Source organism: Leucopleurus acutus (assembly GCF_964270905.1).
Source record: "Leucopleurus acutus genome assembly, chromosome: 20".
Lineage (NCBI taxonomy): Eukaryota > Metazoa > Chordata > Mammalia > Artiodactyla > Delphinidae > Leucopleurus > Leucopleurus acutus.
This window is the reverse complement of record NC_139162.1, coordinates 49,575,905-49,599,478: the sequence shown is the minus strand read 5'-3', so window position 1 is coordinate 49,599,478 and position 23,574 is coordinate 49,575,905. Positions and strand designations below refer to the sequence as shown.

The following is a 23,574-nucleotide window of genomic DNA, read 5'->3' as shown; positions in this document are numbered from 1 at the left end:
AAAATTAAGTTAAAAAAAGAGGGAGAGATCCAACAGTGGCCACGGCCCATAACAGGCCACTTTGGTTCCAGCTCGGGCCACCTTCCGATTACCACAGGTCCACACTGATTTGGGGAGGACATAAACTGTTTCTCCCCCTCCCCTCTAGGCCAGCAAACCAGCCCCTTTCCCAGGGCCCATTGCCTGGCAAATCCAATCCTTGAACTGAAGCCTTCAGACCTTGGAATCTTAACCCCTGATCCACTTATCCCAACCTAATGTCTACAGAGCCCTCGCTGGGGCTGGGGGAAAGCAGTGATCCCTGAGCCCAGCCCCTGACCCCAATGTCAACCCTACCTCATCCCAACCCCAGTTTTGCTGAGGCAAGTGATCATTCTCTCAGGCCAAACACCTGGGATGCTATGCCTGAGCCCCCAAAGGGCCACCTAAACCTAAAACCCAGCCTTAAAAGTCACCCTAATCCTGCATCTCACCCCATCCAACCTGCAACCCATTCCCAGTCCCAACAGACCTGCCATCTCTATCCCCAACTTCCAATCCTTAGCTCTGATCTATCCCCATTGGTGCAATCAGTTCACAGATCTTTACTGAGCACCTACTACGTGCCAGGCACGCATCTAGGGATAGCAGATGAACAAGGTAAGCAAAATCTGCTTTGAATTTATATTCCATTGGGACAGTTAGAAAATCTACCAGGGAGACAGAGGAATTTGATCATTTCAGATTGTAGAAGGTGCTATAAACTCGCAAATCAGAGCAATGTCCCCTGGGGAGAGAGAGTACAGGGCTGGCAGAAGTACTAGTGCTGGTCAGGGAATGTCTCCTTTGAGGAAAGGACTCTGGAGCTGAGACCTGGATGATAACGGGGGTGGGGGTGGGGGGGCGTATGGAGACCTGGCGACAGGGGCTTTTAGGCAGAGAGAACCACAATTCCAAAGTCATGCCCAGGGTCACCCCCTTAGGGCTCCAATCCCAGCCCTTGGGCCCAGCAGAACCTTCCTTCATGTCTTTACCCCAGAGCAGGGAACACAAGAGAGAGTTTCGGGCTCACATCCAGCATGGGGTGTCTCCCGGGGTACCCAGGATGGTGTTGTCACCTTGGGAGGTGTGAAGAGCAGGCGGGGGGTGGGGGGGTGCCAGTTCCGGCCTGGGGTTGGGGGCTGAGGGTGGGAACCTGACTGCGGCCTTGTCCTTCTTCCCAGCCCAACCACAGCCTGGCCGAATAGGGCAGACAGATAACAAGTCCTTCCCGCCCCTGGCCCCAGAGAGGGAGGGGTTTCCTGACAGGAAATTGACCTCCTCTAACCCCCCCCTCCTCAGATCCAAGCTCTCAGCAGTCCTGGCTAAAGCAGTCTCAGGACAGGACAGCAGCACGGACAGAGGGACACTGACAAGGAGGTGAGTCTGTGGGAGGAGGGGGCAGGATTCACACGTCCCTGGGGCGCTCTGCATTGGGGGCTGGACCAGAATTTGGGAGAACGTGTGCCCTGAAGCCAGGAGAGGCTGGGGGCAAAGAGAAACTCTAGGACCTGACCTCGAGAGGGTGCCAACCAGCAAGAGGGTAGCGGGAGGAGATGGGGGAGCAGGGGAGGGTGCAGGGAAGACTTTGGGGACTCTGACGATCTAGGTTGCCAGGGAGTCACGGAGAGCTTGGAACCGCCAAGGGAGAGGAGAGACAAGATGTCATTGGGTCGGAAGCTCTGAGTTCAGGTGGGAAGGCTGAGGCCAGAGAGGGATGAGGTGGGGTCTTGGAGATGGAGCTGGAACAAGGGTTGGGATGCAGATGGGATGAGGTTGGGAATGAAGGTGTGGATGAGCCTGAAACAGGCTGGGCTGGTGACAGAATTGTTTGGCGGCAAGGTCTGGATTGCGGCTGTACTGGACACAATTTGTAAGGGCAGTTCCCCGATACAGACACAGGCCTGGAGGTGATGACTTCTGCAAACAGGTCGGCTGGCCGGCAGAGGGTTTGGGACTTTGGGGAAAGGCTGGCAGTGAGGAAGAGAAGGAGGAGCCCAGAGAGGGAAGCTCTGGTGGCCAAGACATCCTGCAGCAGCTGGGAGGCTGGGGGCTTGAGGGATGCCTCGGAAGTGAGTCAGGGGCCGGGCACTGGGAGGCAGACGAGGGGGCTGGAGGGGGCAGGATGTCAGTTTGCAGAGGTGGGTGTTGGAGCCAGGAAGGGGAAAGACGTCGGGGCCAGTTTTGGGAAAATGTTGCAGCCAGGTCTGAGGATGTTGGAAATGGTTTGAGGGGGATCCAGTTGCGGGGTGGATATGGGAGCCAGCATGGGAATGTCAAATCTAGCATGGGTGAAAAAAAATCCAGTTTGGGTAATGTTGACTTCAACTGGAGGGAAATTGGAGGCCCTTGTTTTGAGGGGGAGGTGGATTTTTTTCGGGGGGATGATGGAGCCATTCTGGGGATTAGGCATGTGGAGGCCAGTTTGGAAGATGAAAGACGGAGAAATCAGTGTGTGAATAGTGTGTGTATGGGGAGGGGGGCTGGTATCGATTGCCCACAGCCATGGGGGTTCCAGGCAAGGGTTGCCATGGTGACTGCCTCCCTGGGGGATTGGGGACCATGGAGGCTGGAGAGAGGCTGGGACAGTGTTTCTAGAAACAGGAGGCTTGAGAAACAATGGCTAAGGTGTAGAGGGTGAGGTCAGGGAGGAAAGAAGGGGCGTCCCCACCAGGAAAGGAGATGCTCTTGCACATGGCTCAGCCAGCTCAGGGCCCCGGCAGCAGCAGCCTTCCTCCCAGGCCCCCCGTGCACTCCTACACCCACTGCCCCATCTTGACCCTGTCCCTAACCTGCTCAGAACCTGTCCCGGTTCAAAACAACCTACGTGTCCAGCCATGGGAGGATGTGCGAACACCCTTAACACGGAGCGGTCACAGTCATACGGTGGAATAGTGTGCAGCACTTGACTAGTGCCACAGAGACAGGCATGGAAAACCTCAGATGTAAAATGTGAGGGAAAAAAAGCAAGATGCAGGGGCTTCCCTGGTGGCGCAGTGGTTGAGAGTCCGCCTGCCGATGCAGGGGACGCAGGTTCGTGCCCCGGTCCGGGAAGATCCCACATGCCGCGGAGCGGCGGGGCCCGTGAGCCATGGCCGCTGAGCCTGCGCGTCCGGAGCCTGCGCTCCGCAACGGGAGAGGCCACAGCAGTGAGAGGCCCGCGTACCGCAAAAAAAAAAAAAAAAAAAAAAAAAGCAAGAGGCAGGGGATACATGTAGTATGACAGTATTTATGGAGAGTTCGAAACCACGTAAAACAATACATTATTTCTGGATACCAGTCTGGGTAGGCAGGCACAGGGTCAAAGTCCGCTTGGACGGTTTTCCTTGGGAGAGGGCTAGAGTGGGCGGGATCAGGGAGGGGCTTGGGGGGCTTCAGTGCATTTGCAATGCTTTGACTCTTAGTTCCCAGACCAGGGATTGAACCCGCACCCTTGGCAGTGAAAGTGCAGAGTCCTAACTACTGGACCGCCAGGGAATTCCTGCAATGCTTGATTCTTAAAAGAAAAAAAAAATGAACCCAAAAGAGAAAATGCTTGCATTAGATGCAGCTACTAGGATCGTAAGCACAGGGGTGTTTATTAAATTTATTTTCTATACTTTTCTGAACATTTGGAATCTTTCATCATTTTCAAAAGCGCCCTTCTGTGGCTCCCAGCGCCCTCAGGAGAAAGTCCAAGGCCCTCCTTAACGGTTTTCAAGGCCCTGCGCGGCCTGCTCCTTGCTGAGCTCTCCGTTTTGACTTATCATTCCTCCTCTACCACAAGGAATGAAGTCCTTGTCTCCTTCCTGTTTAGCACCCACTCATTCCCAGAGTGCCTGCCCTGGGAGCTGGGGACACAGACAGCCCCGCCCCTGTCCTCTTGGGGCTCACAGCCCAGTGGGGGACACAGACGCATCCCCAGACAGTGATGACCCAGAGTGGGAGTTTCAAGGGGGGTGCACCTGACTCAGCCTGGGCATCTGGGAAGAGGCAACACTGGGGCTGGGTCCTGAAGTGTGAATGGAACATGGAGAACAGGCCTCCACATATAAACAGTGCTTGGAACCCAGAGGAGCCTGAGGTAAGGAGGAGGAGAAGGTGCGGTAGTGCTGATGAGGTGTACAGCAGGCAAGCAGGGGGGCCTGAATTTCGTCTCGAGGGCACTGGGGAGCCATGGAGGGTTAAGAGAAGGGGGAGGGGCAGGTCTGAGCCTTAACAAGGTCCTCCAAGGTAGACTGGAGAACTAGAGGCTGGAGATCAGGGGGGAGGCTGCAGCAGGGAAGCAGGAGGGGGCTTGGACTGGGGCAGGGGCCACGAAGAGGTAGGAGACGGATCTAGGAGAAGGAATGGGCAGGACTCAGGAAGCTTCGAGCTCCATGAGGGCAGGGATTGGGTCTGCCTTGGCCACTGCTGCGTCCTCAGGGCCTGCTCAGGGCTGGGCCCATGTAAATACCTAATCAGTGTGTGTGTGTGTGTGTGTGTGTGTGTGTGTGTGTGTGTGTGTGTGTGTGTGTTAAAATCTACATAACATAAAATTTACCATACTAACCGTTTTAAAGTGTACAATTCAGTGGCATCTAGTACATTCACAAGGTTGTCAACCATCGCCACTAATTCTAGAACGTCTTCATCCCTCTAAAAGGAAACGCTGTACCAGTTCGGTGGTCACAGCCCAGTCCCCCTCTCCCAGTCACTGGAAACAACTAATCTTCTCTCTGTCTCTACGGATTTGTGTATTCTGGGCATTTCCCAGTAAAATGTTTGTTGAAGGAATGAATGGGGTAGGGTAGAGGAGACAGGGGTACTGCCTGGACAGGGGAGACGAAGCAGGTGCCCAACTGTGTGAACAGGACACCTGGGTAGACGGTGGGGTGGGGCCTGGGTCCCCATGCAGTCTCTGCCCTTCGCTGGCTGTGCCACTGTGGGAAAGACCCTTCCCCTCTCTGAGCCCGTTTCCTCATGGAGTAGAAGGGTGCACTAAGATGATGAACACCCCTGGGCAGGAGGAAGGGAAGGGAAGGGTCTGGGCGCCGATGCTCAGGGGAGAGAACACTGGGTCTGGAATCTGACAGGCCTGGGTTTGAAACCCGAATCACTGTGGGACCTTAGGCAAACACTTGTGCTCTTCTGAGCCTCAGTTTCCTCATCTGCAAAATGGGCATAGTGACGTTCCTCTCTTCATGAGATTGTGCAGACTCAAGGGGTAAGTGCGTGCTCAGACCAGTGCTTGGCACACATGCCCCAAAGTGCTGGGTACACAAAGGCATTGTCATCAACACCACCGATGGTCCATTATTTTTTCCCCAGGTCCCCGCCTGTCAAAATGCCCATCCTGAAGAGTCTAGGGCTGGCAGACTCTAAGATGTCCCGGGCGGGGACACTGCCCCTGAGGTCCTCTCGGAACCCCTTTGAGGAAGCTTCAGGGCTGGAAGAAGAGGAGGCTGGGGAACTGGAGACCCTGCCCAACGGAACATCATGTCGCCGCCGTGCCACCCTGGAGAAGCTGGCAGGCCTGGCCCCCTTCCGGCTGGGCAGAACCCCTGGCCGGCGGGCGGGCAGCCCTGGGGACGGGCAGCCTCGCTCTTTCCTGGGCCGGGTGCTGACACCGGGGATCCGTAGGAGCTCAGCAGACTTTGGCCTCCTGGCCAGGCTTCAGGGGACCCGAGCCCAGGGCGACGAGGAGGCGGCTGGGGAGGCTGCCCGGAGACTGGCCTTCCTGAGACTGGGGCGTGGGCCCAAGCCCCGGCGGGCGTCACTGGCTGAGAGGGTGGTGCCCGCAGGCGAGGCGGCTCCTGAGCCCCCGCCCAAGGTCCCGGAGCCCCCGAAGATAAAGGAGCCGCTGTCAGGTGAGTCGGGAGTCCTGGCCCAGACCTGGGAGAATCACAGTGTCTCCACCCGTGACCCCATCTCCATTCACATCTCCAGCTTCCATCTGCCCACCTCCACGGACATGGCCAGCCCGTCCCCGCTGCGGTCCTAATCTCCATCACCAGCTCCAGCTTCAGCCCCGTCTCCACCCCCAGCCCAATCTGTCCCTCTCTCCATCTGCCTTCAACCTCGTCCCCTTGTCCAACAACAACCAAATGACCAACTTCGGTCTCATCTCCTCCAATCCCCTCCCTGTCCCCAGTTTCAACCCTCTCTCCGTTACTATCCTCAAATTCAACCTCAATCCCGTCTCCTTTCAAAGCTGCCTCTTCCAGCTTCTGGTGCTTTGCTGGCAATCAGTGGCGTTCCTTGCCTTGTAACGGCATCCCTCCCACCTTCCGTCCACACATGGCCTTCTCTCTGTCTTCACATCATCTTCTCCTCTGTGCATGTCTATCTTGGTGTCCAAGTTTCCCTTCTTATAAGGACACCAGTCATAATGGATCAGGGCCCACCCTATGACCTCATTTTAACTTGCTTACCTCTGTAGATTACCTATTTCCAAATAAGATCCCATTCTGAGGTACTGGGGGTTAGGACTTCACATATCTCTTCTTCTTGGGGTGGGGGACAAACACAGTTCCACTCATAACACCACCCCTGTCGTATCCTCAACCCCAATACTAACCCAAACCCCACTGTCTTCCTCAATGCCTTTTTGATTTCCAGCTATACTTATTCCAACCCCATCAGCCATCGCCACCTGAGGCACATCCGCATGCTTATTCCCAATCCATCCCTTTCGCCAGATGCCATCTTTTTTTTTTCTTTTTTTTTGCGGTACGCGGGCCTCTCACTGCCGTGGCCCCTCCCGCCACGGAGCACAGGCTCCGGACGCACAGGCTCAGCGGCCATGGCTCACGGGCCCAGCCGCTCCGCGGCATGTGGGATCTTCCCGGACCGGGGCATGAACCCGCGTCCCCTGCATCGGCAGGCGGACTCTCAACCACTGCGCCACCAGGGAAGCCCCAAATGCCATCTTTAACCTCACTGCTATGCCCAACACCGTGACAACCGCCAACTGGTCCAGTCCCATGCCATAGCTCATTCCTCTACTCTCACCCCATCCTCAATCCCATCCCTGTGTGCAACTTCAACCCTTTCTCCTCTTCAGTCTCACTCCCACCCCCCAACCCCAGGTCCATCTCAGCATCCCCCTTCAACCCCATTCACCTCCCCAACTTCCTCATTCAGTCCTAGTCGCACTCCCAGCCCCCATTTTCAACCTTAACCCCAAACTCAACCTCTTAACCCCATCTCCACACCCATCCCTAGTCTCAATCCTAACCCCCCATTTACAACCTCCAACTTCAACTGTCTGCATTCCTCCCAACCCCAACTCACGTCCAGACTTCTTCAAACTCGCCTCCATCTCTACCTTCTTTCCATCCTCAACTTTCACCTAAACTCATCTCCAAGCCCATCCCTACCCCAAACTCCAGATGACATTCTCAGTTCCCTTCCCATCCCCCTCTTCCGATTTCAGCCCCAACCTCACCCTAACCCTAAACTCCCTCATCCTAGCCTCCACCTTCATCCCCATCCGCTTCTCCAGCCCCAGCCCTGCCCAATCCCCACCTTCCTTCAACCCTGTCCTCCACCCTGCCTCTATCCCCCCACCCCCATCCCCACTCCTACCCTCCCCCCATGGACAGCCCTCGCTGCCCCATCACTGGAGAGCCCTTCCTTCAACCTGATGCCTGATGCCCTCCACATCCTGCGCCAGAAGCTATTTCAGCCCCTGCTCCCTAGGGACTGGGAGGGCACCACAGGGAGGTGAGAAGGGAGTGACTCAAGCCCCCGCCTTCTGGAAACGGATGGGCAGAAATAGCACTGGCCAGGAAATAGTTTCTCTGCCAGGGAGGAAGCGGAGGGGGCTGGAGGTGTTGGGGGTAACCCTGGGCCACTGGGACCCTCTGCCTTCACTCAGGGGCCTCCCGAGCCCATGACTCCCCTCTCCTGGGGGAGTGTGAAATCATCGGAGAGCCAGGTCACCCCTATAGTTGTCCCCACCCCCAAAAGACCCATCTCTGGTCTTCATACCCTCTTCCCACCTCCATGCCCCCACCCTGCCCCCCAGTCCACTGGCTCTCTCCATCCCTCTCCCCCTTCCCTGGCTCCAACTGTCCTCCCTTGGCCGCCCCACTTCCTCTGATGCCTCTTTTTGACCCTGATGCCCTTTTTCTATCCCATCCGCCCTCAACTCCCCTAACTCCTCCCCACAGCCTCACCTACCCCCTGATACTCTCTTCGTAGCCCTGACCCCTTACCCCAAGCCCTAAGCCTTTCCTTCTCCTTCATTCCCTCAACCCCACTTCCTCTGACTCCTCCTCTCATCTTACCCTCTTCCGAATCAGACACCCTTTCATCTTTGACCTCCTTATATCCAGACGCCTTCTCCCATCGCCAACCCCCCTCCTCCCTTCCCTGACCGCCTCCTGTCCCCTCCCCCTTGCCCTGGCTCTCCCCCTTGCTCCCTCCTCCCTCTCCGCCCCCTCCCTTCTCCTAGGCCCCTCACCTGACAGCCTTCTCTCTTCCCCTTCTCCTGAAATGCCCCCACATCCCTCTCTGCCCCCCACCTCTCCCCTCCCCCGACCCTCTTCCCCTCGCCTTCTCCCCGCCGTCCGCCCGGTTTCCCAGCCCCTGAGCTCCCGCTTTGCGCCCACAGTGCTGGAGATCCTGAGCTTGATTCAGCAGCGCGAGCTCGCGCGGGCCGACGAGCACATCTTGGAGCTGGAGGCCGAAGAGCTGGCGTCGTCGGGGGGCGGCGCGCCCGGGCCGCCCAAGGCCGAGGGCGCGGGCGGGGGCCGCCGGGCCCGGGACGTGGCTCTGCTGTACGAGGCCCTGCAGCGCGAGCTGTGGGCGCTGGTGCGCGAGACGCTGGCGGGCCCCGGGCCGGGCGCAGGCGCCGGGCCGGGCGCCGTGGCGCAGCTGGGTCAGGTGCTGGTGCAGGAGGAGGCGGCGGACGGGCGCCGGGGACCCGAGGCGGCCCGCAAGCTGCGCGCCCGCTGGGCGGAGGCGGTGGCGCGTGCGGCCCGGGAGCGCCTGGAGGCTGCGGCGCCAGGGGCGCCCGGGGGCCTGGCCGGGCAGCTGGAGGCGCTGCGGGGGCGGCTGCTGGAGGATATGGGCGTGGTGCGGGGCCGCCTGGCGCCCTCCTACCCCGCCGGCCTGGGCGCCTTTGGCGTCTACCTGCGCGGCTACCACGGCGCGCTGGCCGAGTGGATCGGGGCCGCCGCCCGCCGGAGGCTGCCGCTGGCCGACCGCTACGCGCTGCTGCACTGGCATAACCAGGTGTACCCCAGGTGAGCGGGGGCCTAGGGATCGGCTGCCCCAAGGTAGAGTAGAACCCTCGCTTTCCCCCACTCCCTCCAGCCCCGGCCCCTTCAGAACCTAAGGACCCTCCTGGACCTTCATTCCTAGAACTTAATATCGTTGACCCTTCCAGGCTCAGCACTGGTGACATTTACAACCCGAGAATCTTAGCGCTCTCCACGCTTCCCGCGCTAGAACCTCAGCAACTGGGATCCTTCTGATCTAGAACCTTACCACCCGCCATCCTTCCGGTCCTAGAATCTTAGCATTGTTGACCCTTCCAGTCCAACAATCTTTAGAATCATCAACAGTACACTCTTAGAATCTTAGCACTGCCCACCCTTCCAGTCGTAGAAACTTAACACCGATGACCCTTCTCATCCTAAAATCTTGGCACTGTTGACCCTTGGAATTCTAGAACCCTTACACTGCTTTCGCCTTAGACCCTAGGGCACAAGCGCCGATGACTCTTCCAATCTTAGAACTTTAGAACTGATGACAATTTCAACCCTAGAACGTTAGCGCCAACGAGCCTTCGAATCCTAAATCTTAGCTTCATCCCCCCTTCGGATCCTAGAACTCTGACACTTGTCAGTCCTTCCAGTTTTAGGATGGTAGCACTTTTGGTCCCTTGAACTCTATAATCTTAGCATCTAGAACCTGAGTACCATTGACCCTCCCAGTCCTAGACTCCTATAACCATCGAGCCTTTGGATCTTAAAACATTTCCATTCTTGTGGCTGGGGGATGGGGTACGGTGATCAGCTATGACTGGGTCCCTACAGGCTCCAGGGAAAAGGGAGTTAGCCACACCCAAACCACACATTGGAGGGTGAGGGAGTGGGTGGCCCCTCATCGAAATCAAGATGCTGTCACCAGAAGAATGGGAAGGCCACAGTTACCAACACTGACCTGTCCAGATCCCATTTGGGAATATATGTTCATGACACTCACATGCCATCCATGAGAGATGGAGGCGGGATAGAGAGCCTGGAATGGTGAGACATGAGTTAAGTCTGATTTGCAGGGAGATGGGGATTCTGACTGAGACGATGCCATGAGCAAAGGCCTGGTGTGTGCAGGGGTGGTGGGGAGGTGTGGGGAAAGCGATGGCACGGCACAGGCCTGGGCATGCAAGAGGGTAGAGGCTGGGAGTGAGGGCTGGAGTGGCGAGGCCTCCAAGGCTAGGTGATGACGTAGGGACTAGGGGCGGAGGTGGAAGGGAGCTTCTGTCTGGTGAAGCTCTGGCGGGTGAGACCTTGCGTGCCAGGTCACAGAGCCTGGACTTGACCCCTACGAGTCTTGCCCGGACACCATCCATCAGGGAGCTGACTCGGGGAACTGGAGCCAGGGGAGCAACAATTCCAGAGACTTCCTTTGAGGGATGAGCAAAGCTGGCCCCGAGAGAGGAAGGGAGAGGCCCAGGTCACAAACACACAGGCTGTGGAGGGATGGAGGTGGGGAGGGGTTCAGCTCCCCAGCCCCACCTCTCACAGACCACCCCCCCTGTTTCTTACCCCCACCCCCAGAGAGGTCCTAGGTCTGGTGGACATGGTCGCCCTGGAAAATGGGGAGCTGGAGCCCCTTCTGTCCCCTGGCACCGTTCGTGGCTTGGAGGATGAATGTGTCACAGACGTTAAGGTACCTGGAACTTGGCTTTGCTGATTAGGGAGCCGGAGGCGCTCTGCAGAGGGAGGGGGGGTCACACTGAGCTTGGGGGCCTCTCTCCACCCCCTTTCCCTATCTCCATCTCCCCTTGCCCTTTGTGGACTTCCGAGTTCCGTCCAACAGACATAGAAATGTAAGCCCATACTGATCACTTCTGTCTTATGTTCAGTGCATCTAAAGCAGTCGGCCGGGCGTGGAGACACTCAGTAAAGGTTCAGTACATTCAGACACTTCAAATCTTACAGCCAGAGAGAGTCAGTCACAGAACCTCAGCTCGCAGACTCAAAGACTCACAGAAGGAGGGCGTCAAAGCATCTCTGCATATAAGCAGGGCTGATAGCAAACACGGTTAATAACTGGCCGGGCACAGGCACCGCTGAGCAGGATGGTCCAAGCTGTAAACAGCCATCCCAGCCACAGGAGTGTTTCTGGTCTAAAAGCCAGTCCTGCCCCAGCCACAGAAATCAGTATCTTTGCAACTTGAGAGCTTTGAATCTCAGGACCGAACAAGTCTACGTTCTCAGACTCACTGAATTGAAGACAACATAGGACCAGAGAATCAAGAGATGTGTAAACCTTAGAATCCTAGACACTTGGAATTCTTGAATCACAGAATTTGGAAGTCGTGAAAGAATTGTCTTGCAGACCTGAGAGCAGAGTCTTAGAATCATCAGATAATGAGAGAATAAGCCCTTAAACCCTGTGGCTATTAGATGGAGGAGGCTTAAAACCACAGACTCAGTATCAAATGCCAAATTGTAGACTTAGGAATGGAAGGGGCTGGGGAAGTTTTCTGGTCCAGGCTCTCTCCCCAGCGTTACCTTGATGAGCTCATAGGTGGAATCCAGAGCTGCAGGGGGGCTAAGGGGCAGGACGGCGGGGAAGAGGGGGGAATCGTGGTGTGAGAAAGGGAGGGAGAGGCTCCCAGGGACTCTGACTCCTGCCTCTGCCCCCACTTCCCCACTCCAGGCTCAGACACGGGCAGCCCTGCTTCGAGTGCTGCAGGAGGACGCGGGGCACTGGGCAGGTGCGGAGGACCGGTCCAGCAACCTGGCACAGGATGTGTGTGAGGTAGGGGGCGGGGAAGAGGAAGGACAATCAGCTGGATGGTGACCAGTGGGAAAGTGGGACCTCGCCTCCTCATCACTTCTCATCCCCCTGGACCACGCAGCTGCTGGAAGAGCACACAGAGCGAGCGCCCCGCATCAGCCAGGAGTTTGGGGAGCGGATGGCCCACTGCTGCTTGGGGGGGCTGGCAGAATTCCTGCAGAGGTATGGAGGGCTGGGGGGAAGGGCGCAGGGCTGGGGTGGCGGTGGGGCATCTGGACCCGGGAGCCAGCAGAGAGAGGAGAGCTGAAAGTGAATCCAGTCAGGATGGGCAGGGGCGCCTCTGTGAAGATCACAGGCTTTGCTGGGCTGAGTGCCCAGCCAGGAACCCTTATCCAGCGCTGCTCCATCGGTCTACCGTCCTCCCTTTCTCCTCTCACCAGCTTCCAGCAGCGCGTGGAACGATTCCATGAGAACCCAGGAGTCCGGGAGCTGCTACCCGACACCTATATCAGCAGGACCATCTCCCTGGTCAACTGTGGGCCCCCCCTGAGGTGAGAGCACCCACAGTGTGGGCGAGAAGGCCAGTCCTGGGTGACAAGCTGAACTGGGGTGCCTGGATCCTGGGTGGGGATCGCAGAGCTAGCCCCGAGAGGCATATCCAGGGGACCTTAGAAGCATAAAACCTGGAAGTCCTAGAAAGAACCATAGCATCACAGAGCACTAGAATTATAGAGTAATCAGAACCTGGGAGTGTTAGAATTACAGGAACCTAGAAGCCAGACTCTAGGGATTACATTTTTTTAAACATTTTTTTCTTATAATACTTTCCTTGTATAGTTGATTTAGCATGTTGTGTTGATTTCTGCTGTACAGCAAAGCGATTCAGTTATATCACTTTACCTTTTTATTAACTTATTTTTAATTGAATTTTTTAAATTAGGAATGCATTCAAGGTACAATAAGGCACACAGTGAAAAGCCTCCCTCCCCCACTCCTTCCCTCCAGTTATTGCTAATGCCTCACGTATCTTTCCAGGGGTATTTGATACATTTACCAGTAAATATGTGTAAATAAGTGTATATATGCATAGACACACTTCATGCATATGCATAGATAGCCATGCATATGCATATTTCATAATATACAAGTACATCTATTACTTTTCCTTTAAAAAAATACAAATGGTAGAATATTGAACACACTCTGTCCTTTTCCACTTAACACCTTGGAAATCTTTCTGTTAGTGCCTGAAGAGTTCCCACCAGCTTCTTTTATATCTTTTATAGCTGAACTGTCTTCCACCGCTTGGACGTGCCGTCATTCATTTCATCTGTCCCCAGTGGATGGACTGTTGCCTCCACTCTTTTGTAGAGAAAACCCTGGCACATCTGTCAACTCCCACAAGTGTGGGGACCAGGGATACATTCTCAGAAGGGGATCTGCTGGGATGTGGGCAGAAAGTGCCCAGTAGCCCTCTAAACCAAGTTATTCTCCTTTCAGTGATGGAGAGGGTCATCAACTGTTACAATGACAGAAAATGAGAAGGGTCGAATTTTAGAATTACAGCCCTTTAGAAGCACAGACTTTTGGGATGGAAGCATCCCCACTCTCATCCAGAAAGTAGCGAGCGAAATAGACCCCTTCCTCCCCACTCCATCCCCCAGACTCCCAGCCATTCCACAGAGCCCCCCCAACCCCCAACCCTCCAGACATCCCCTGATATTTCTCAGCCCCCAGGCCCCCCCAGAGCCCCTGACTTCCCCCAGCTCCCCATCTGACCTGTTGCCCCCATGCCCCACAAAATAGGGTCCGTCTCATGGGAGACAGGTCCAGGCAGTTGGGCTGAGATGTTGAGGCTCCTTGACTTTTGGTTCCACTGATCCCCACAGGGCTCTGGCGGAGCGCCTGGCCCGGGTGGGACCCCCTGAGAGTGAGCCGGCCCGGGAAGCTGCAGCCAGCGCTCTGGACCGAGTGACCCGACTCTGCCACCGCATCCTGACCGACCTGCTGTTCCAGGAGCTGCAGGTGAGAGAGGCAGTGGGCTGGGTGGGGCCGGGGCCAGGACAGGGGAGTGCCCCCGCCCCATCCTGCAGTTCCTTTCAGCCCATGACTCAGTGTTCGGGAAGCAGAGGGGGTGGGGGGGTGATGGCCATGTCTGGGCCGTTTAGGGGGACGGGGGGGCGCAGGAAGGAAGAGGTGGGAGGATATGGTCAGGGGGAGGATAGAGAGCGATCAGCATGAAGGGGCCTAGGGGACTGGGTGGAACCCCTCCTCACTGAGGTCCTCCAAATCCCTGCCCAGCCTCTCCTAGACCCTAGGGCCTCATTCACTCATCCCCGGGGTCCTGCACATGCCCAGAGGGGACTAGGTTCAGAGGTGGGTGAGAGCGGGGTGAGGAGCTGGTGGGAGTACCCGGGAATGGAACTGAGAGGTGTGCATGTCCCTGGTTGTGATTCGTGCTCAATCCACATTGTACGTCGGGTTGTGTCCCACCTCTGCTTAGAACCCTCCATGGCTCCCAGCTCACTTAGGGCAAAAGCCAAAGTCCTCCCTGTGGCCCCCGAGGCCCACATGGTCTGCCCTTTCCCTCTCTGACCTCATCCCCTCCCACTTTCCTCCTTGCCCCTCGCTTCTCCTTAACGCGTCAGACACATTCCAACCTCAGTACCTCTGCACCTGTTCCCTCTGCCTGGACTACTCTTCCCTCAATAGCCACAAAGCTCCCTCTCTCACCTCTTTCAAGTTTTGACTCAAATGTCACCTTCTTAGAAGGACCTCCCCTGACTGCCCTGTTTAAAATAGAAGCCCCTGAGATTCCCATATGCCCCCCCCCGCCACTCTATTTGTCTCCAAAGCACTTATCACCACCTGCCATGCTATATCCTTTGCTTTTTTTTTTTTTTCCAATCTGTCTCCTCCCATTGGAATGTCAGCTTCTCAAGGGCAAGGATTTGTTGGAATGTTTCTAAAATAACTTTTCTATTATGGAAAATTTCAAACATACACAAAAGTAGGCAGAATGACAGAACGACCTCTTGTGGACCAGCTCCAGCAAGTATCAACTCCACCTCTCCCCCCACCTCCCCTGCCCACTGGATTCTTTTCAAGCACATCTTTGGCATCCTATCGTCATCCATCAGCACTTTAGCCTGTATCTCCGAAAGATAAGGAACCCAGCCTTTGTAAACAAATGTAACCGCAATGCCATTTTCCTACCTAACAGATGGAGCGATCATTCCTTAATATCGTCAAATATCAGGTCAGAATTCAGAGGCCCCCAAGTGCTTATGATTATCCGGCGCTTGGAGTTCTGTTTATCTCCTTTTGTGTTGTGCCCCCAAGCGCTCTCTAATGTATCCCCCGTGATCCACCCAGGGCTGGGCCACAGGCAGGGTTCAGAGAGTGTTTGTTGAATGACTAAATGGACAAGCATGGGAATGAAAGTGAGTGTTGGGGGGAAGGGGGTACAGTCTTTGTTCCAGGCCTGGCTGTACGGCTTCCAGGTAGGGGGACTTAGGCAAATGGCTTTCCTCTTGGGGGTCTATGTTTGCTCATCTGGAAAATGGACCCAGGAATTCCAGGCTTCTCAGATGGCTGTGAGGAAGCAATGGGCTTGTGGCCATAAAGTACTTAGCTTGGGTCCTGGCCCTCGGGTACTGGCCGATAGGGAACTTCATAAATGTACAGAGTTTATAGCAACAGCAACACGTTCTGAGCTGAGTGATGTACCAAGAGCGTCAGCTCAGTTGATTCACACCTGCTTTCCAACAAAAGCCCACAGGCCTCAATTTTGGAGGTTCAGAAAATTGGGCTACTATGGGATGAGAAAGCAGGAAGGGGGTGCTGGGCTGAGTGGGATAGGAATCTGCTTCAGACCCCCATGGACACCAACCCCAGAGGTATCCGGGCACCTCATGCTCCCAGCCTCCATCTGAGGGACAGACCCACTGCCCATCCCACCTCCAGGATCCAGATGCCTCCCTCCGCTCCCTCCACCGGTGGCCACTTACTACATCCTATGACTCTACCACCTGCATCCTCCTTTCCCCCTCCTCATCCTTCTCACCCCTTCCCCTCCTTCCAGACCCCCCATTTCTGCCTCAGTCTTGCCCCCTCCCAGCCATCTCGGTGAAGCACAAAGCTGACCCTCTCCCTCCTCTGCTTAGAACCTGCCATGGATCCCCAGTGCCCTCAAGAGAAATCCGAGGCTCCTCCCAAGCCCAGGAGGCCTGTGTGCCCTGCTCGGTTCACCTGACCAGCCCCATCTCTTCACTGGGCAGTCATACAGGCCCCCCCCCACCCCCGCATCCCCCTGATTAGAAGGGTCCTAGCTTGGTTTAAAGTTCTGCTCTCTCTGTCTTGAAGTTCTTAATACTTTTGAACAAAGGGTCTCCCATTTTCATTTCTGCATTGGGCCCGTGAATTATATAGATGGTCTTGCCAGCCACACTGACCTTCTTTCCGGTCCTCTGACCCGCAAGCCCATCTGAAATCTGAACCTTCTTCACACTGGCTTTCACCTCGGATTGAGCCACTCCCTCTCCCACCGCTCACTTGGCTAACAGTGACCATCTTCCTGGCCTCAGCTCTGGTGCCCCCTCCTCCAGGAAGCCCTCCTTGACTCTCTATGCTGACTCAGGCTGGGCTTCCTAAACCCCTGGGCTCCCTCTTTCCAGCCGTGGCCACTCTGAATGGTCACTGTCTGGGGAACGGGTCTGTCTCCTCTTCTGGAGGAGAGCTCCAGGAGGGCAGGGCTGGACTGAGAGCCCCAGGAGGTCAGGGCTGGACTGTCTCCGCACTGCTGTCTCCCCAGCACTGCGCAGCCCTGGTTCAGCTCGGAGCAGCGTTTTGAGAACAAGTGTTGGATTGATCTATGAAGAAAGAGGGTGGAAGGGAGGCAAACTGTGACCCTCTGCCCACTCTGTCCCACCCAGCCGCACTTCAGCAAGCTGATGCGCAGGAAGTGGCTGAGCAGCTCGGAGGCTCTGGATGGCATCGTGGGCACGCTGGGCGCTAAGGCCCTGGCACTGCGCAGGATGCAAGATGAGCCTTACCAGGTGCATCTGCTTGTGCGGGGGAGGGACGCAGGGGAGGACCCGGGGCCGGTGGGGGGAGGGTGGGAGAGCAGAGCTAGAGCGCTCAGAGGGGAGAGACCCCTTCTAGGTGGGGAGAAGCTCTCTCAGGGCGAGATAGGTGGCGCTCTACCTGTGGTCTGCGCGGAGGGTGCCCGCGGATACCGGGGTGTAGCGCGGTATGCTGGCGGGGTTGGGGCCTCTGGATGGTGGAGCTCCGGAGAAAGCGGAGAGGGCTGGGATGGGGCACCCTCTGGGGGCCGGTGGGGGAGGGTCCGCGAGCTGATTAGGAGGAGCAGGACAGGGGTCACCCACTGGGAGCCGGGAGGGCCGCCGGCGGCTGGGGGTGGGCAGGGGTTCCCGTTGGGTGTCCGGAGCGGGAGCGGGCGGGTGGGAAGCGGGGAAGGGGGGTCACCGGCGGCTCACAGCCCCTCGCGTCTTCCCGGGTCCCCAGGAGCTGGTGGCCGAGCTGCACCGGCGGGCGCTGGTCGAGTACGTGCGGCCCCTGTTCCGCGGTCGCCTGCGCTGCGGCTCCGCGCGGACCCGCAGCCGCGTGGCTGGCAGGCTCCGGGAGGACGCGGCGCAGCTGCAGAGGCTGTTCCGACGGCTGGTCAGTGCGGCCTCGGGGGCGGGGGGCTCCGAAACTACGGAAAACTTTGGCTTCCGGGAATCCCCAGACTCGAGAGCCGGGGGCGGGGGCTTAGAATAAGACCCTCACCCAATTTGCAGCCAATAGTAACACTCTGATCTTCGCCCTCTGAGGGTAAAAATTGCCTTTCTAACTGAAAGAGAGAGCGCTCTGGGCACAAATGAAGAGAAAAATGGTCCCTATGCCTTGTTGTGGGGATTAGATAAGTCCCATTAGAAGGGCTTAGGACCTAAACATTAGCCATTATTATGAGCACAGATAGTCGCTAAATGCAAGAGAAACTCAGAACCTTAGCGTTCCCAAATCCAAGCATTTAAAAGTCAGCAAATCTTATTTGTACCCAGTTGTAATGAGCTGGACGGGAAGGGTCTCACTCAGCCGCTTTTCCAGGAGTTTCTAACCTAGAGTCCTTGAAATTTTCTTTTTAATTTTGGGGGAGATAATTGTGGAGTCACATGCAGTTATAAGAAAGAATGCAGAGAGATCGCTGGCATACCTTATGCAGTTTCCCCCAACGGTAACATTTTGCAAATTTAGAATAGGTTTTGAGGGGTGTCCCCGAGCCCCAAATTATCTGCAAAACTGGCAGTAGGTTATATTATGGATTTTTCTTCAAATTTCCAAAGGTTCCAGGTAACCTCTGACTGCAGTCTGCCCTCTGCCCGGTTTTACGGACGAGAAAACTGCCAGGCGAGGCGAGGCCTTGGGAGGCTGTTGTTTCGAGGGGGTGGGTGTTGAGTGTGAGCCCGGGGTCTTCCCATGCAGGAATCCCAGGCCTCGTGGCTGGACGCCGTGGTGCCCCGTTTGGCCGAAGTTCTGCATCTGGAAGACACGCCCAGCATCCAGATGGAGGTGGGGATGCTGGTGCGGGACTACCCAGACATCAGGTGAGATCCCCACCCCCACGCCGGCTTGGTTCCTTTTTGCCCGCGCGGCCGCCAGGCCGAGGTCTCCCGGAGAGCCTTGGCATCCGTCCCTGCGTTTCCTGCCCCTTGGGCGAGGGAGGGAGGCGGCGAGCGTGTCTGACGGCCGTTTCCTGCTGGAACCAGGGCATTATTAATACGATTTCCCTCCTTCTCTTGCCGCCGCCGCCGTCGCTGCCGCCGCCGCCGCCACCAGGGCTCGCAAACAAACAAGCAGTCACAGGAAGCCCAGGGCAGGGGGGCGCGGGGCCGCCCGGCGGCAGGAAGGGCCGGCCCAGCTGGGGAGCCGCGGGGGACACGGGGACACGCACGGGCACACGGGCGCACACGCACTGGGACAGTGGCAGGCGCCGTTCAGATCCTGATGGACCATTTCCTTTCTCTGTGATCCTCTCTGAGCCCCAGTTTCCTCTTCTGATCCATGGGGACAATAATACTCTTTTCGTAGGATTATTGGGGGCTGATTAATCATCATCCGTGGTGACAGCAGTACCAATACCAATTCTTGCTTATTGAGTTCTTATGTCAGACCTAAGAAAGCATCTTACCTACCCACTCTGTTACTTTATTTATTTATTTATTTATTGTAGGCAGTATTTGAGCATTTTATTTTATTTTTTATTTTTTGGCCGCAAGGCTGCGGCATGTAAGAGTTATTTTAGAAGAGAAGCTATTTGAGAAAATCTTTGCACGTCAAAGGCAGCACTGTTCTGAGTGCCTAGCACCGTCCGAGGCAGGTGGAAATTAAGTAGCTGACCCCAATGTCACAGCTAGCCGGCAGCGAAGTGGGGACTTGAGCCCAGGCAGCGGGCTCTGAAGCTGGTACACCTGACCACCACACAACACTGCCACTTGCATAAGGTGGCGGCAGTCCTGCGATGCTAGTCGGGCAGACATTCTGTATGCAGAGAGACAATCCCCCAGGACCCAGGAGTGAGGCATCAGCTGGGTTGAAGTGGAGGACGTGGGGCTGAAGGTGAGGATTCTGGAACTGATTCAGGATGGGCGGTTCCACTTCTGAGGTGTGGGGCTTATGTCCTTGGGAAAGCACAGAGCCCTGGAGTCGCATGGGGGCCAGGGTCCCGGCATTCCTGCTGGGTTGGGGTTTCTGAACTTGAATCTGAACTTGGATATGCAGCTGAGTTCGCAAGGTCTCAAGCTGGGCTGGGAGGAGGGGTTCCAAAGCTGAGTTTGGGGGCTGTGTTTTGCATCTCTGTTGAGCTGGAAGGTTCTTGAGCCCCATTTTGGATGAGTGTTTTGGAGCTGTGGGGATTCCAAACTTGGGATGCAGGAGGGTGAAGAGACTGAGCTGGATTGAAGGGGGTGGTGAAGACCCCAGAACTCTGTTTGAGATGAAAGTTCTGGAAATGAACGTTGGGGGCAGGATCTTGAGTTGAAATATGATGGTGGTTCTGGAGTTGAGTTTTGGATCCGGGATCTGGAGCTGAGATTGGGGTGAAGGGAAGTTTCCACTGTGTTGGATTTAGGGGCGAGGGTTGTGGAACAGAGCCAGCTTTGAGCACAAAGTTTCTGGTTGGAGTGAGGGTCCCCAAGGTGAATTTTAAGTTCTGGGGGAGAATTTTCGTTGAGAACAATTCCAGGAAGGGGTTAGAGGTGAAGTGAGTGTTCCAAGGCTGAATTTGGATGAGGGCTCTGGAACAGCAGTGGTGAAGACTCCAGACCTGGCGTTGGGGTGAGGTGAGGGTTAGGGTAGGGCTGTGGGTGAGCACTTCCGGGCTGGATTTGAGTGATGCCGTGGGGCTGTTTGAGATGAAAGTGAAAATGAGGTTAAGGGTTGCTTTAGAGTCCAGAGCTTAAACAGGTGCAAGGGTACCGGAATGGAAATTCAGGAGCTGTCTGAGCCAAGTTGGGGGTGAAGATGGAAGGTTATTTTAATCAGGAGCTGAGATGCGGCAAGAAGGAATATCCTTGTGCTGGGTTGGGAGGTGACAGTTCTGGAATCCACTGTGAGTAGGAGGATTTGGAAGTGTTTGGAAGGGAAGCTCTGGAGGGGGGCTGGTATGAAGGGGGGGATCTAGGGGTGCTGGTGGGAGGGCGGGATCTCGGAGGGACTGGTATGGAGGGGGAATCCAGAGGGAGCAAAGGGGCTCCAGAGCTAAGGCAGGTTCTGGAACAGACGGCCGGGTGGGGCCCACAGGTGGGCTGGGAGTGTATCTGGAGGACCCCGTGCACCTGTCCCCTCCTCTACCCCCAGGCGGAAGCACGTGGCAGCCCTCCTGGACATCCGTGGCCTGCACCACACAGTCGCCCGCCACGAGATCCTGGCGGTGGCCCGGGACTTGGAACTCTCTGAGGGGGGAAACTTGTCGCCCCCCCGGGACCGTGCCTTCTTTGCAGACATCCCCGTGCCCCGGCCGCCTTTCTGCCTCAGCCTCCCTCTCTTCCTGGGCCGCCTCTCCCTCTCCCGGCTGGCCTGCCTGCCCTGGCCTCGGCCTCCATCTCCATCTCCATCACGGCCCCGGGCCCAACACTGAGACTCTCCCGGCTCCACCTCAGTGCCCCCCCATCTCTGCTGCTGACAGAACATCCTCCTGACTCCCTGTCTGGGGCCACAGACCCCTGGGAGGAAAGATCACTAGAGGTCTCCTCACCTACCCCCAAACTCCCTGTACAGAAGAGAAAGTGGCCCGAAGGAGCAAGGACTTGCCCGAGGCCATGAAGCCCGTTCCCAGCACCACCTCCCCAGCCCCGTGAGTGGTGGGTGGTGTTTTGGAAGGCTCTACAGAAATATCCCAGGCCCCCCCTTTCCCCTCACCTCAAGGTCTGGCCTCAATCCAATGTATTAAGGAACGTACGATACTTAGAATAAAGAGGTTTCTATTTAACACAAGGAAGGGCTGAGTCCCCAGTGTGTGGGGGGGAGGAAGGACCCGGGGCAGGGACCAGGGCCAAGGGCTTCTCACACGCCCAAGGCCGGGCTAGGGTCCAACTCTTGGGCAGGGCAGTGGTGGCTGAGGCAGGGCCTGCAATGCAGGAGCAGCCGGGCCGCCCTGTTTACACCAAGTTCCCGAGGCTGCGTGACTCCACAGCAGGCCCTTGGCCTCTCTGAGCCAGCGTCCCTCATTTTGTCAACCCCAAAGTGCCTTCTTTCCTGGGCCTAGTGGTTCCACCTTGGCAAGCCCCCCCCCCCCGCCCCCCTCATCCTTAGCCGGGAAACTGTATCCAGAGAGGAAGGAGGTTGGGGGCAGGGCTGGCGGCATCCAGGGCGCCCTCCTGGGTTGACGCAGGAAAATGTCAGGGTGGGAGAAATTCCAGCCTCTCACCCCCAGCCCTGCCGGATCCTGGTCCCCACGGAGCCCTTGAGGTCGCCTCCTCGCTGACCCCTGCCCCTCCCCCCAGCTGGACAGCCTGTGATGGATGCTTCCTGGCGTGGCTTTTTTTTTTTCTCCCTGCGAAGTCGGAAGGAGGAGGCAGCCAGGGGTCAGCGTGGAAGCTGCGGTTGGAAACCTCACGCACATGGCATGGCTTTTTCTTTTTTCCTGCGAAGTCGGAAGGAGGAGGCAGCCAGGGGTCAGCGTGGAAGCTGCGGTTGGAAACCTCACGCACATTTGAACTCACGTTTGAAGGTGGGGACTCGGGACTCTTGGAGCTCCAGGGCTGTGTGACGCCGGATAGGAAGCTGAGCCTCTCTGGGCTGTAGTTCCCGTCCCTCTCTGAGGAACTGCTTAACCTCTCTTTGCCCAAGACAAAGTGAGATGCCCAGAGGATATAGGCACCTCACTTGACGTCCTAAAATGACACTTTCAACGTCATTGATATACAAGAGAGGAGTTGAGGAATGAACATTTTGTACGTATTTAATTAAAGATGTATTCACCTTGGTTTGGCCGGGTTCTTTTCAGATTTGGATGCCCCGCTTAAAAATGCCTGTATTGAAATATAATTTACACAGCAGACAATTCATCCATTTGAAGTGCACAATTCAGTGCAATCACCCCTGCAGTCAATTTTAGAAACTTTTCAGCACCCCCGCAAAGAAACCCTGCACCCCTTAACCATCAACCCAACCCCTCTATGCCTCTCAGGCCCTGGTGACCACTGGCCTACTTTTTCTCTCCGTAGATTTGCCTGTTCTGGACATTTCGTATAAATGGGATCACAGAATACGTGGTCTTGTGTGTGTGTGTGTGTGTGTGTGTGTGTGTGTGTGTGTGTGTGTGTTAAGAGCACAACATAAGATCTACCCTCTTAACACATTTCTAAGTGCACAATACAGGAGTGTTAACTACTGGCACAATGTTGTACAGCAGATCTTTGGACTTCCCCATCCCATCCCATCTGTTCTCTACTTTGACAAATCTGAGTATTTTAATTTTTTATTATTTTTTATTGACGTATATAGTTGATTTACAATGTTGTGTTCATTTCTGCTGCACAGCAAAACATATATAGACGTTCTTTTTCATATTCTTTTCCATTATGGTTGATCACAGGATATTGACTAGAGTTCCCTGTGCTCTACGGGAGGACCTTGCTGTTTATCTGTTTTATATAGTAGTTTGTACCTGCGAACCCCAAACTCCCAATCCATCCCTCCCCCACCCCCAGAGTCTGAGTATTTTGAATACCTCACGTGAGCGGCATCAGGCAGAATTTGTCCTTTTGTGACAGGCTTATTTCACTTCACGTAATGGCTTCCAGGTTCAAACATATTGTCACAAATGGGAGGATTTCCTTCTTTGTAAACGCGGCATAATATTCTGCCGTATGGGCTATACAACACTTTCTTTATCCGTTCATCTGCTGCCGGACATTTGGGTTGTTTCTGTACCTTGCCTATTGTGAATAAATAAGTGATCTTTGGGGTCTGTCTTCCTTCACTCTGCATAATATTTTCAAGGTTCATCATGTTGTAGCACGTGTCAGTGTATCATTTCTTTTTATCGGCAGATAACATTCCACTGTCTGGATGCAGCACATTTTACTTACCCATGTATCCGCTGACGGACAT

The 23,574-nt window shown here is 55.9% G+C and overlaps 1 protein-coding gene and 1 pseudogene across 2 annotated transcripts in view; one reads left to right on the top strand and one right to left on the bottom strand.

Moving 5' to 3' along the window:
* Window positions 1–1,352: 1,352 nt before the first annotated feature.
* Window positions 1,353–21,097, top strand: EXOC3L2 (exocyst complex component 3 like 2; the record flags this gene model as incomplete). Its single annotated transcript, XM_082861913.1, has 12 exons — window positions 1,353–1,398; window positions 5,308–5,846; window positions 8,597–9,230; window positions 10,770–10,881; window positions 11,878–11,979; window positions 12,080–12,180; window positions 12,399–12,509; window positions 13,848–13,983; window positions 16,893–17,015; window positions 17,485–17,640; window positions 18,445–18,566; window positions 20,818–21,097. The coding sequence occupies exons 2-12, from the start codon at window positions 5,324–5,326 to the stop codon at window positions 21,095–21,097; spliced, it is 2,400 nt and encodes a 799-aa protein (XP_082718039.1). The 5' UTR covers window positions 1,353–1,398; window positions 5,308–5,323.
* A 670-nt stretch (window positions 21,098–21,767) lies between these two features.
* The window catches only part of LOC309976337 (very-long-chain 3-oxoacyl-CoA reductase-B-like), a 29,639-nt pseudogene continuing 27,832 nt past the window's right edge, over window positions 21,768–23,574 (bottom strand). Inside the window, exon 11 of the transcript in view lies at window positions 21,768–21,836. The product of the transcript in view is annotated as a very-long-chain 3-oxoacyl-CoA reductase-B-like (transcript). The remainder of the gene's footprint in view (window positions 21,837–23,574) is intronic.